Source organism: Mirounga leonina, unplaced genomic scaffold, assembly GCF_011800145.1.
Source record: "Mirounga leonina isolate KUSES-001 unplaced genomic scaffold, KU_Mleo_1.0 Mir_94, whole genome shotgun sequence".
In the NCBI taxonomy this organism is placed as follows: domain Eukaryota; kingdom Metazoa; phylum Chordata; class Mammalia; order Carnivora; family Phocidae; genus Mirounga; species Mirounga leonina.
The window spans coordinates 7,460,769-7,473,541 of record NW_023270855.1 but is presented as its reverse complement, the minus strand read 5'-3'; the positions used below and the strand labels follow the sequence as shown (position 1 = coordinate 7,473,541).

General features: G+C 44.6%; 1 protein-coding gene across 1 annotated transcript in view; it reads left to right on the top strand.

Moving 5' to 3' along the window:
- Positions 1-256: 256 nt before the first annotated feature.
- The window catches only part of SLC6A11 (solute carrier family 6 member 11), a 126,614-nt gene continuing 114,097 nt past the window's right edge, over positions 257-12,773 (top strand). The window contains exons 1-4 of the mRNA XM_034997313.1: positions 257-509; positions 3,682-3,816; positions 3,933-4,073; positions 7,425-7,515. Of these exons, the coding sequence (XP_034853204.1) occupies positions 257-509; positions 3,682-3,816; positions 3,933-4,073; positions 7,425-7,515 (620 nt within the window). The remainder of the gene's footprint in view (positions 510-3,681; positions 3,817-3,932; positions 4,074-7,424; positions 7,516-12,773) is intronic.

Here is a 12,773-nt window from a genome sequence, read left to right as displayed (position 1 = left end):
CAAGGTGCTCGGCGCGCGCAAGGTGCTCGGCGCGCGCAAGGTGCTCGCGGGTTCCGGGGCCCTGCCGGCTGAGGCGGCGTGGGCGCCCTGAGGGCCGGGCTGCTGCGCGGCGTCCCCGTCCCCGCGCTGGCCCGGCCCGGCCCCTCAGCTCCACCCCCTGCCTCCCCCTCCCGCCCGCTCGCGCCTCCTGAAAAGCCAGCCCGCCCGGGGCGGCGGCGCAGAGCCGGGCCCGGCGCACGAGGCAGCCAGCGCGGCCATGACGGCGGAGAAGGCGCTGCCTCTGGGGAATGGGAAGGCTGCCGAGGAGGCGCGGGAGTCTGAGGCGCTGGGAGGCGGCGGCGGCGGGGGCGCGGCGCCCGCGCGCGATCCGCGCGACAAGCGCGACAAGGCGGTCCACGAACGCGGCCACTGGAACAACAAGGTGGAGTTCGTGCTGAGCGTGGCTGGGGAGATCATCGGGCTGGGCAACGTGTGGCGCTTCCCTTACCTGTGCTACAAGAACGGAGGAGGTGAGGCTGCACGCGCGACGTGAGGGAGAGCGGGGAGGGGAAAGCAGCCCGGTGGGGGCGGGGAGCAAGGGGGTGAGCGCGCGACCCCTCCCGCGCCTGCGTGTAGCGGGACCCTCGGGCGGGGCGGGGGGGCGGGGAGAATGCCCGCAGTGGGCCACCTGGCGCCGGAGCTTTACCCGCACTAGGCTAGGCTCGCCTATCCCAGGGTGCATGTGCACGCGCCTCTTCGCACCTGAATGTGCCGCCTGCTAGCACGCGGGGACTTGACAGCCAGGTGTGTTCTCTGGCAGCGTGAGGTGGAGGTCTAGGCTAGCAGCCCTTGCTTTTCGTACCTGCGTTACTGTTAGGGGCAAGAGACAAATCCTTTGATCCTCAGCTTTCCTAACTGGAAACCAGCATGAAGAAAAGGGACTCTGATCATGATCTGAGTAGGCTCAGGTTTTGAGCGCTTACTGAAATGCCAGACTCCGTAACAAGCTTTACCTACATCATCTCATTTCATCCTTAAAGTCATCTTTGTGGGCATTGGTATACCCATTTTGCAGATGAGGATACAAAGGGTCAAAGAAATAACCCCGTAAGAGGTAAAGATGGGATTCTGCCACCAAGACCTTGTTTTAAACTGGGATTGGACTGACAACAGGGAAAACTTTTAGGTGGGGCATTGTTTGATTTCCTGCCCAGTCTTTCATTGGCCCTTAAGGCCTTCACTAGGCCCCCTTTCTGGCCCATCTGGTGGAAACATTGGCACCAAGCAGTTTCTTTCACTGGTCTCAGTCACCCACGACAAATAGCAACAATACTGATTTGATGTTTAGGAGATGCTTAGAGGTTGTGGAGTAGGGGACATGGAAAAGAAGGTGATGAGACGGTCGTTCCTAGTGACATGTCCAAGTCAGTTTGGTGGAGATGCTGCGGTGAATCCTCAAATCTTTCAGCTCAAGGACTCTAGGAACCTCCACCTGTCATATTAGCAGGACAGATGGCAGGTGCATGGCAAGGGACCTTGTGATACCTTCTTGGGTGGCACAGCTTCTCTAAGGAAAAGCCTGTGTCTATGTATTCCTTTCTCCCTTTGCTGTGCCCCTGCTCCTCCAGCAGATCCCCAGATCCCAGTGAAGGTGTCTCAGAAGTTGGCTGGCAGGGACCACACTGTTAGGTTGCATGGAGCAGGACTTCCTGTGCGAGCAGTTGCAGGGAGAACGAGAAGGGTACTGCTTGGCCCGGGCCCTTTCTTTGGAGACATTCATCCTGAAGGCACAGGCTGCTCCAAGCCTGCTCTGCACTGGTAATGAAGTGGCCGCCGGTGTTGGTGGCTTGGCACGAGGGAGAGTGGGAGTGGCCTTGGAGACCCGGAACGTGACCTTTGGCCTCAGCTGTGAGTTCTGCCTCTATGCAGAGTCAGCCTTTATTAGCTGCTGTATCTTCTTAGAAACCTGTGGAAACACTTTAGGGTAGTCCCAGGCAAAAACTGTTTTAACATCTTTTTTTAATATAGGAAATTGTTATGCCAAAACCAAATGCGTGCCTAAAAGGAGAAAACAGAATAAGTTGGGTTAATTAGAAATTCTGCACAGATTAAAAAAAAAAAAGTTGTAGTGAGTAAAATTTAAAAATTAGTCTTTTTTTTTTTTTTTTCTCTGTAACTTGCCAAGAGTCTCTACCGGGTACACAGATATCCTGATTTAATTGAGCTAGTTATCTTAAGGGTTACTAGCTTTGTGAATACATAGACTAAAAGCCTTTCAGAAAGTGCCATCTGTTAGGTTCTAAAGGGTTCACAGGTAAACTACAATGTATTAGGGAACCTACTGCAGCTTGTTGTAAACACTTAGATTTATATTCAGCAAACAGACCAGACCCTCTTGTCCCTTCTTACACACTTTTTCCTTCTGATATAGTTGGGGTATCTGATTATCAACTGCTTGCCTTTTAAAAAATACCTACACAGTTCTATTCATAGATCCCAACAATAGTTTAACGTATTTCTTTCCCAATGTGAAACTTTAAAAAAAAAAAAAAAAGTATCTTGCTCAAAAAAGCTAATACCCTTTCAAAATCTGGTCCTACTATCAGGATTGATCAAAATTGTTGTTATTCTAAGGTTAGAGCAACTTCATTTAGCAAAAAGCAGTTTCAGTTAAAGCTTCATTTGTGAGATCAGATGGTGGGGAATAGCATGTGTTTTCAGGCTTTGTTATTAGATGGGTGAGAGAGAATGAGGGATTTGGAAAAAATCCCTTTCTGGTTATAATAGCTTATGTTCACCTCAGTTATTTAATTTGTTTCACAGAAAGGCCCAGGCAATGGGTATTGTGTGTATCAAGATAGGAGCACTAAAGCTTATGGTGGTCTTTTCTCAGACTGATTCAAAGTCAGCCTTTCTGAACAGATAGATTCTTGCTGCAAACCCCTTATAACTCAGCCCCATACCTGACCCTCATGTGCTGGGGCCTGATACTGCTTATTGCACATCTCCTGGAGAATGCTTCTCTTAATGAAAACATTTTTTTATAGATTACTTCCAAAGTAAATAAGGAGGGGTCCCCCTCACCTAGCCTGTTGAGGTTACTTTAAAATACAAAAGGACAATGTAAATGTTCAGAAAGGGAATGGATTTAACCTATGCTGGAGGGTGAGATATATAAATTGTAGAATCAAGGAAAGAAAACACTTTTACATTATCGGGATGCCTGGGTGGCTCAGTCGGTTAAGCATCTGCCTTTGGCTCAGGTCGTGATCCCGGGGTCCTGGGATCAAGTTCCACATCGGGCTCCTTGCTCAGCAAGGGGCCTGCTTCTCCCTTTGCCTGCCTCTGTCTCCCTGATAAATAAATAAAATCTTTAAAAAAATATTTAAAAAATAAAAAAGAAAACACTTTTACATTATCATCTTAGGTGTACATTTCTGTGAGAAGAGTGGTACAGATACTGAGTTTTAAAGCCCCATTTTACAGATGAAGAAGTTGAGGCTGGGAGATGGGAGGTAGATGTACAGACAGCACGGACCGAGAGCCATGTTTTCTGACTGTGGTCCTCAAGGTGTGGACTTGACTTAAGCTCAGAGAGCATGTCTCACATGTAGTAGGTGCTTATTAAATAAGATTTCTTGTGTCAAACTTGAAATAGTAGAGGCAATTTTAACCTCATTCCCTTACTTTGCATCCTTGTAGGGGCGTTCCTGATTCCCTACGTGGTGTTTTTTATTTGCTGTGGAATTCCTGTTTTTTTCTTGGAAACAGCTCTGGGACAATTCACTAGTGAAGGTGGCATTACATGTTGGAGGAAAGTTTGCCCTTTATTTGAAGGTAAGCATTGAGTTAGAAAATGAAATGGTGCCTGGGTGATGTCAGGCTATGAAAAGTAGCTGATACTGTTTTAACAAGGTGGAGAGAGACGCAGATCATTCCCTTTGTTCTTTCAGGCATTGGCTACGCAACACAGGTGATCGAGGCCCATCTAAACGTATACTACATCATCATCTTGGCATGGGCCATTTTCTACCTGAGCAACTGCTTCACTACCGAGCTCCCCTGGGCTACCTGTGGGCATGAGTGGAACACAGGTATGGCCCCCAGGGAGGGTCTCCCTGCTGGTCCTGCCGGGGGGCCTGGCAATGGGGGTATGCCTTTATCCTGGAGATCAATCCTGGCCTTTGGCCTCTTGGCCTGAGTTGAGATTCCACTGAAATTGGAGGTCAGTTCTGCACTGGGTCTGGTTGCATTCTGTGGGTTGCAACCCTGAGCCTGAGCTGAGCCCTGGCCCAGGAATTGGCATGGGTAGAAGAATGGTGATGTGTTTTCCTCACTTGGCCAAATATAGAGACTGAGCCCTTTGCAGGAAGGTGTGAGGGGTTCAGGCTCCATTTCCAGCCCTGCCTTTCGGTATCAGATTTTCCTCTGTAAAATGAAGGGGGTAGGCTAGATCAAGGGTTGCAAACCAGGGGCCTACAGACAAACTAGGTTATAGATCAGTGGTCAGTGAATTTCAAAAATGTATTTGGTTGCCAAAATTAAAAAACCAGAAGACCTCACATGAAAATCCAGTCCAGCTTCTCTTGAAAAATTAAAAGAGCAATCTGGCAACAACAGACCCACATTTCCACATTCTTGCTTGGCAGCAATGCTGGGGCTAATAAGCAGTTGTCTTTGGATAAGGCCTCTGTCCTCAAGTTGGCCACAGTCTCTACCCAGCCCACATTACTTATTTACTTTACCTGTCTCACCCAGGTAGATATTTGAATTTACCACTCTCCCACTCCCTTGAGTGGATGACTTTTTAGATTACTTTGGATTCTAATGTGCTGTTTGCTTTTCAATTTGTCCATCCTATCAAGATTGAGTCTTATAATCCAGGGAAGGCAAATAACATGTGCAATTCCTATCCATGATGGCCATGCTCAGAGCAGACATCACTAATCGATTGTAGACCTCCTTCCTTTATGAGTCTAGTCTTGGCCTCAGAACCCTTCTCAGCAGTGCTCTAGGCAGCCACTGCCTTTTGACTGGAGTCAGCACACATGCTTGAAGCTACTCACCATCTGTGTTATAACCTGTGGTTAGGTTGTCCCTGGGAAGTGGCCTGTCATCCTAAAGGCTGAGATATAGTAAGACTGGGTAGAACATTGGTTACCAGCAGAAGGAACAGTAGCAATTAGGCCTATAAAGTGCTGTGAAGTAACTTCTAGTCCTGCATGACTTTATCTTGCTCCCACCCATTGCATTTTGTGGAGGTCTCACTGTCTCTCTTGAGGGCCCTAGTTCTTAACCTTTCTTTGGCCAGGGACTTCATAGACATTTTTATCAAATTAAAATTCAAGAGTATGCCCTTGGAGGCCTGTGAGTCCTCCATGATAATTTAATTGTGTGTGTTTATTTTGAGGACACTCTAAATATATGCACATGTTGTGGATTCTGTGCCCAACCATCTTATAACTGAGGACAGTCAGGAGATTTCAGTGCCTGACTGTGTGTGTTTACAACTTAAGATGTGTTCTTGATAAATAGGATGATGGTGGCCAATGGAGAAGAGCAGAGAGATTTAATTTATAAATGGTGCTTTGGTACTAAGTGAAGTCCAGCTAAGAATGTAGCAAACTGTAAGAATGAAGATATTGCGAAAGTGACCAGAAAAAAATGGTAGAATTGAATCTCCAGTAGCCAGTGGAAGAATAGGCAAGCTGAACTCAATAGACCCTGCCTCCTCCCTGTTGATTCCATTTTTCTGTTGGGAAATCCATTTAACTTCACAAAATGGCATTATCCTACACATCCATTTTATGCTATCAATTTGAATTTTCTTCTGTAGTTGATATTTAATGTATAAACTTAATTCTGGTTTTATAGTTGTATGAATACTATAATACTATAATCACTCATTTATTTGTACATAATTAAATGTCATTTTAATAAAAATACCTTGTCAATGTTGGATGTCTGAGAAATTTTTTTACTCCAGAAAAAAAAAAAAAAGAGAGAAACCTTGTTTTATAGACTGATCAAAATTAAGGGCTCCTCTCCCTGGAAAAAGGCACAAGGGCACCTATAATCTCAGGTTTTCAGACTCCTTTCAGGACTTTGTGGACCCCACAGACCTCCCTCCTTTCAGAAGATAGTTAGTACTTGCCAAGGGGAGCAGGAAGGAGGCTGATGGTCAGAGGACATTTCCCCAGCAGACTGCGACCCTTTCTTCCCCTGGTTTGCAGCCTCCTTTCTCTAATAGTGTGTGAACTTTTGTGATGTGTCAAACATCAGGTGTAGGAGGTGCTTCCTGCTTCAGAGTTTACAGATGTAGTTGGAAGGTATGTACACGTGTGAGGAGAGAGCAGTGCCCCTGTGAGGTGGAATGCTGCTGGCTCTGTGCTGACCCCGCTGCTGGGTGCAGGGCCTCCACAGTGAATGTTGCAGCTGCCCTTGGGGAGTTCACAGTCTGGCAGTGGCTGAGGTGCCTCTGTAACCAGGGGTGCTGTAAAGAGGTATGGGTCCCCTGGTGGGGAACCGAGCTGGGTGATGACTGTAACAAAGGAGATGGAGCCCTGGCTCGAGTTGACTCCCCGTTCTGTCCCTAGTTGGCTGGTAACTTTGTAGAGGAGGGAGAGGGTATACATGTGGGTCCCTTGACTATTAATGAACCTTAAGATTCTCCTCTTCAAAATAAAGGGAGTTGGAGAAGGTGGTTCCTTAGAGGGCCTTTAAATCCTAATTTTCTTAGAATTCAGGGGGAGGGAGATTGAGGAAATCTTCCTGGAGGAGGGGGTTGATCTGGACCATTAAGGTTAAACAGTTGGATGTTTTTACTTGAAATTCAAATCCCCCTTGGTCATCAAGTTTCATGAAATGAAGAGACATTCAACAAATCTTTTCTTGGATTGACTGATCAATTGAGGGAATGGTGAAGAAAGCCGAAATCCTTTACACATACAGGCTCATGACATTTCATCTAGTTATCACGTATTTATGAGGCAGCTGCAATGTTGGTGTCCTTCTACATGAAGGAAAACTGAGCTCAAATGCATTACGGTCATAGGGACACCATGACTGACCCACTCCTTTAGTCCCCCCATTCCTGCTGGGGCCACTGGGCAGGACAGAAATGCCATGGACAGGTCTTCAGTAGGGAAGTAGAAAAGAGGAAAGGAAATTAGGGAGCAAGGTAGGAGGAAGAAGTTTGATAGGGCCTATGGGGTGGGAATGAGAGAACGTGCCCTGCCCCCCAAACTTTTCCTCCTGTTCTAATCAGACCAAACCTCTCTCTTAAACTGTTAAGTTATTGATTTCCCTCCCCAGTGTTCTCTGAGGCATGTTTGCTTGGAGCGGCCAGGTAAAACCACCTGGTTGCATCATCAAATCTGAATGTTTCCCAAGGTCCAGCCCTTGCAGAGGTTAATCTTCTATTTCTTGTCTTGTTTCCACTGTAGAGAATTGTGTGGAGTTCCAGAAACTGAACATGAGCAACCACAGTCATGTGTCCCTGCAGAATGCCACCTCTCCCGTCATGGAGTTTTGGGAGTAAGTGGAAAATGACTTGTGTCCCTTGGCCTGTGAGGCCTCTGTCCTGGTTCTGCTCAGTTAACATTGCTCCCACCCTGGGAAAAGCCTGACCTCTTCTTTCTTCGACTTTGCACTACCTAGCTTCTGTGGGCATTTGATGGCTTTGGAGATTTTAGAGGTTTCCCAAAGGAGCAGATGAGAGAAATGATTTTTTGTTGTTTGATGACATGTCAGCATGCCTGGTTGCTTATTAGGGTAAGAAGTGCTTGGTAAAATGGTAGTTAAAAAAAGAGGCATTTTTAACAAAAGAGGAGACAGCATGTTTGTGATAAGCTAAGTCAAAACTATATTTAGCCTGGAAAGCAGAAGTCTGGGTGGGGAGGGAGAAGGGAGATTCATTTTCTTTCAGTAGCTGAGGTGTCATGCCCAAACGAAACAGATCAACGTTAATGGATAGAGGTTATAAAGAGGCCAGTTTCAGATGTGCTTAAAGTAAGAGCTTAGTTTCACAGCATTGTCTGCAAGTACTTCCAAAGGTTGTGATCACTCATCTCCGAAAGTGTTCAGCTAGTGGAGGACTGCTAATCGTTGTTGGGGAGGTGTCTGAATCCACCCACATTACAGGCAGTAATTGTGCGGATGGGCATTTTCCCAGAGGTGGGCATGCTTCATTAGTATTCCAGAGGGGTCTATGACCTAGCAGTTACAGGGCTGCTACATATGGTTATAGAAGCCATTCACTGCACAACCCTAGGGGGCATCATTTATACTGTGAAATGTGTGCTCCAGAATTGTGCCTTACCAACCTGCGTAACAGGACACAGTGGCCCTGACTTAGGATCTTCTAAATAGAGGTAGCAGGATCCCTTGTTCCAGGTACTGAAGAGATGCTTCCTCTCTGAGTCAGAGGTTGGGCTAAATGCTTTCTGAGGCTTTTCAATATGAAAAAAACTATGGCTTTATTCAAAAACATCCCCTACCCTAATCCCTAATGCTGGTTATAAGTAGTGTAGAGGGGCAGTGGTTTTATGAGTGATTTTAATTCTCTTCCCAGATACCATTCATCTCCTTTGCTCTTTAGAGGTCATGATGCTGAATTTAGACTTAGCAGTCTCATGTTTACACTTGGTGTGTGTGTGTGTGTGTGTGTGTGCGTGTATCTCACACATATATATACACATTATATACTAATATGTAATAATGTATACAAACAGTACCTAGACCTTTCTTGCCTATTTAAAAATATTACATTGATGGTATCCATTATTTATATTTTCTTAAAATTTTGTTTCTTTGCTCAGTATTGGTTTTGAGATGTTCCAATGCTGATACATGTAGCTTTGGTTCATTTATTTTTTCCTGCTATATAGTATTTCAGTGTATAAAAAGACTACATTGTGGTTAGCCAGCTCCTCTTGATGAGGATTTGGACTTTCTCCTGTTTCCCACTGTTATTAAGCACAAAATAAATGTCTGTGCTTCCCTGTGTGCATGAATTAAGGTTTCTACGTGGTATACTTAAGAGTGGAATTGCTAGTAGGGCGCATGCATCATGGGTTTTATCCGATAATGTCAAATTGCTTTCTGAAAGGATCATTCTGATTTACTCTCTAAACAGTAGTGTATGAGAATTCTGTTCCATATTGTAGACAGCACTTGGTCTTGTTGATTTTTAAATTTTGAATCTTAGTATTTTAAATTTGCATTCCTCTAATTGTGAAATAATTAAAACATTTCATGATTTTTCCTCTCTTTGGGTGCCTCATCTGTGAACTTCCTGCTCATAGCTTTTTCTTTTTGGATTGTTTGTCCTTTCTCATGGATAGGAATTCTTGATACATTCTAGATACTAGTATCTTGATACATTCTAGATGTAAGTATGCTGCAAATAGCTTTTCCTACTTTGTGGCTTTTCTTATTTATGGCATACAGGAGTTTCAACTTTATTGAAGTCAAATTTGCCAATCTCTTCTTTTTGGTTTGCGTAGTTGGCATCTTATTTAAGATGTATTTCCCCTACCCCAAAGTTGTAAAAATCTTCTGTACTTTCTTCCAAGAGCTTTAAACGTTTTATGTTTTTATATTTAGGAATATAATCTACCTGGCATTTTATTTTTGCATATGATGTGATGTAGGAGTTCAGCATTATTGTTTTTTTAATATAAATTACCAATTTCTCGGGCGCCTGGGTGGCTCAGTTGGTTAAGCGACTGCTTTCGGCTCAGGTCATGATCCTGGAGTCCCTGGATCGAGTCCCGCATCGGGCTCCCTGCTTGGCAGGGAGCCTGCTTCTCCCTCTCACCCTCCCCCCTCTCATGTGCTATCTCTCTCTCATTCTCTCTGTCTCAAATAAATAAATAAAATCTTTAAAAAAAAAATTACCAATTTCTCCCACGGTATTTACTGAATCATTCTTCTTTTCCCTATTGATTTGTAATGATGTCTTCCATATATAGTTTTCCTAAAAGTACAGGTCTGTTTTGGGGCTTTCTGTTCTGTTCCATTGGTCTCTTTGGCTAATTGTGTGTTAATACCACATCTATACTTTTATTGTAAGCCTGGAGCTGGTAAGACAGGTCCCTCACTTTGTTCTTTTCCAAAATTGCCTTCCAAATGAATTTTAGATTCACCTTTCAGGTTAAACAACAATAAAGAACAAAACAACTCCATGGGGATTTTGGTTGGAAGGATATTGAATTTATAGGTTAATTTGAAGAAAATTGACATCTTTATGATTGAGCCTTTCTGTCCATGAAAATGGTATAGCTCTCCATTTATTTAGGTTTTTTAAAATGCCTGATACAGTAGTATTACTTAAAGCAGCATGAGAATCACCTGGTTAGAAGTGCAGATTCTCTAGTTCTCTCCAAACCTACTGAGTTACAGTCCCAAATATAGCATACATAAGACGTATATGAGAGAAGAGGCTACTGTGATGGGTGGGCCTGTTTGGCCTTTCCCAGCCCCATGGGGCTATGATTTTCGACCTGCACATTTGAGGGTCTGTAAAACAGGGTCTCTGTGCTTCCTTAGACAATCCATACTGCAACCCCACACTAGACAAGATCTCTGTGTAACTTACCATTGTTTTGCACCATTTATTTCCTTTGTAATACATATATAGAAAACCTCAGTTAAATCATTTTTGGGGCAATGTATTTGTTTGTTGTCTGTATTCCCCAAAATGTAGTCATAAAGCAACACCTTGTTTGGCTTTACTTACTACTGCTGGTCTATGGAAGACCCCCCAGTGAATATTTACAGAATGGGTAGATAAACAGGAGGAAGGCAGGCAGGCAATATATTCTAGAAGATACTACAAGAGAAGTCAGAGTGGGCTCTGGCAAGAACTCATGCAATATCCATATCACCTACTGATTTGGACACCAAGTAGTGGGAGGAGAGAGTTAATCTGCATCCTCATGTGTAACTGGACCTTTTGGCCTACCACTTGGCCATTCCAGATGAAAGTCTATGGGAGAATGAACTAGTGGTTTTAGTTTTCTATTAGACTGCATCTGTATTATGAGTGCAGTGTTGAATTCTGCATCCTAAAAGTACTCAAATACTGGTGTGACACTCACCTTTTCATAAGATGCTTTTGTCAGACAGCTCTAATTCATCTTTTCCCAGAGATGAGCTTGGAACAGAGACTCTGTGAGATATTCGTAACATCCTATTAAAAGCTGTTGGGGCCTCATAAATTTGAGAAGGGCCGAAAGCTGTGCTCTTTAGCAAGAACATCTGTTATCTTTGATTAACTCAAATCTCCCAACATATTTTCCTGTGGAATCATTTGGAATCTTTCCATTCCTTCTTCCACTGCACCCCCACTCCCTGAATGCTAGCAGTCCACAAAACACAGTTTGACACATACTTTGTTGGGAAAGAGTTCTTCCTTAAATTCAGCTGACAGTTTTCTTCTGGGGCTTTGGATAGAGCATGCCTAATTCCTTGCCAGTGAGACAGCTCTTCAAGTATTGGATCAAGTTTGCTCAGAAGCATCTCTTCTTTGATTCATTTTGCTATTTCCCTGTGTGGCCTTCCCTCGGTTCAGGTCCCAGGTGTGCTCCTGTCGCCTTTCCTCACTGCCTCTAACTTCAGGGCCATACTGCTTGATCCAAATAGACTTCCTCATCCGCCTGCCCGTTCACTCATTCCACAAATGTCTGGACTCCTGGTGCATGCACATAGGAAGGACTATTGCACATTTGGAGGAGGCAGAAATGTGAGATGCAGTTCTAGCCCTCTAGAAGCAGAGGTGAGACAAGTCCTACCATAAAATCAGTTACAAGGTGCTACTTCCCTGCCCATGACTGGCCATGGTTCACCTTGACTTTGGATACCTGGCCCAACCCGCCCCCTGCCCCATCTTAAAGGTTCATTTCCTTTTTCAGGGTATAAATTGTTGGCTTAGCCAGTGAGAATAGTTCTGGCCCTGGGTCAGTCTTGGATTCTTGCTCAGGCAGGGTGTCTAGGGGACAGGGGCAGTTTGTCTTTCTGATGTCATATTTCAAAATTAGGCCATCCTGGTTTTCTTAGTGACTCATTATGCATCTGGCATCTGAACATTTATCTAAATACATTTGCAGTTCTAAATGTTAACCCCATGTCCTCTGGTGGGATCAAGTATTGTCTAGTATGTAACCAGCATCATGGCATCAGATGGGCTTTGGTCTTCTTCACTTAAGGCCTTGAATCCCATTGGTCCACAGGTCTTCAGCAAGTCCATGTTTGCTGTATATACAATTGAAATCACTTTTGCACGGTGTCCATTCAACTAGCATTTGTTGAGTACCTACTGTGTGCTGGGCCTGAATTAAGCTCTAAGCATTTTCAGTTCTGTATCTTTATTCGGAAGGATGAGGTCTTATCTTTCTGGTTTATCTTCACTGGATGAGTTTTTTAAAACTGAATTGTTTCTAAATCATGTGGCTACTTTATTTTCTTTGGACACAGATTTTGGGAGGTAGAGGAGCTGGAGTGAAACCCTGATTCTTTCTGTGGACCCAGGGCCCGGCCCTGCCTCCCTCTCAGACTCTTTCCCCATTGCCCTCCTCTGCACTGACCTTCTTTCTGTCCGCTGTATGTACTTGTCCCACGCTCAGTCATGGGCCTTTGTTGTTCTGTTTGTTTAGAAGACTCCTCACCTGATGCTTAGGTGTCCGGCTCCTTCTTTTCACTACGTCCTAATGCAGATGTCATTTGGAATGCCCTCTCTGACCATCCCAGCTACATCAGCACTCAGCCCCTCTCAACCCCATCGCTCTGTTCTT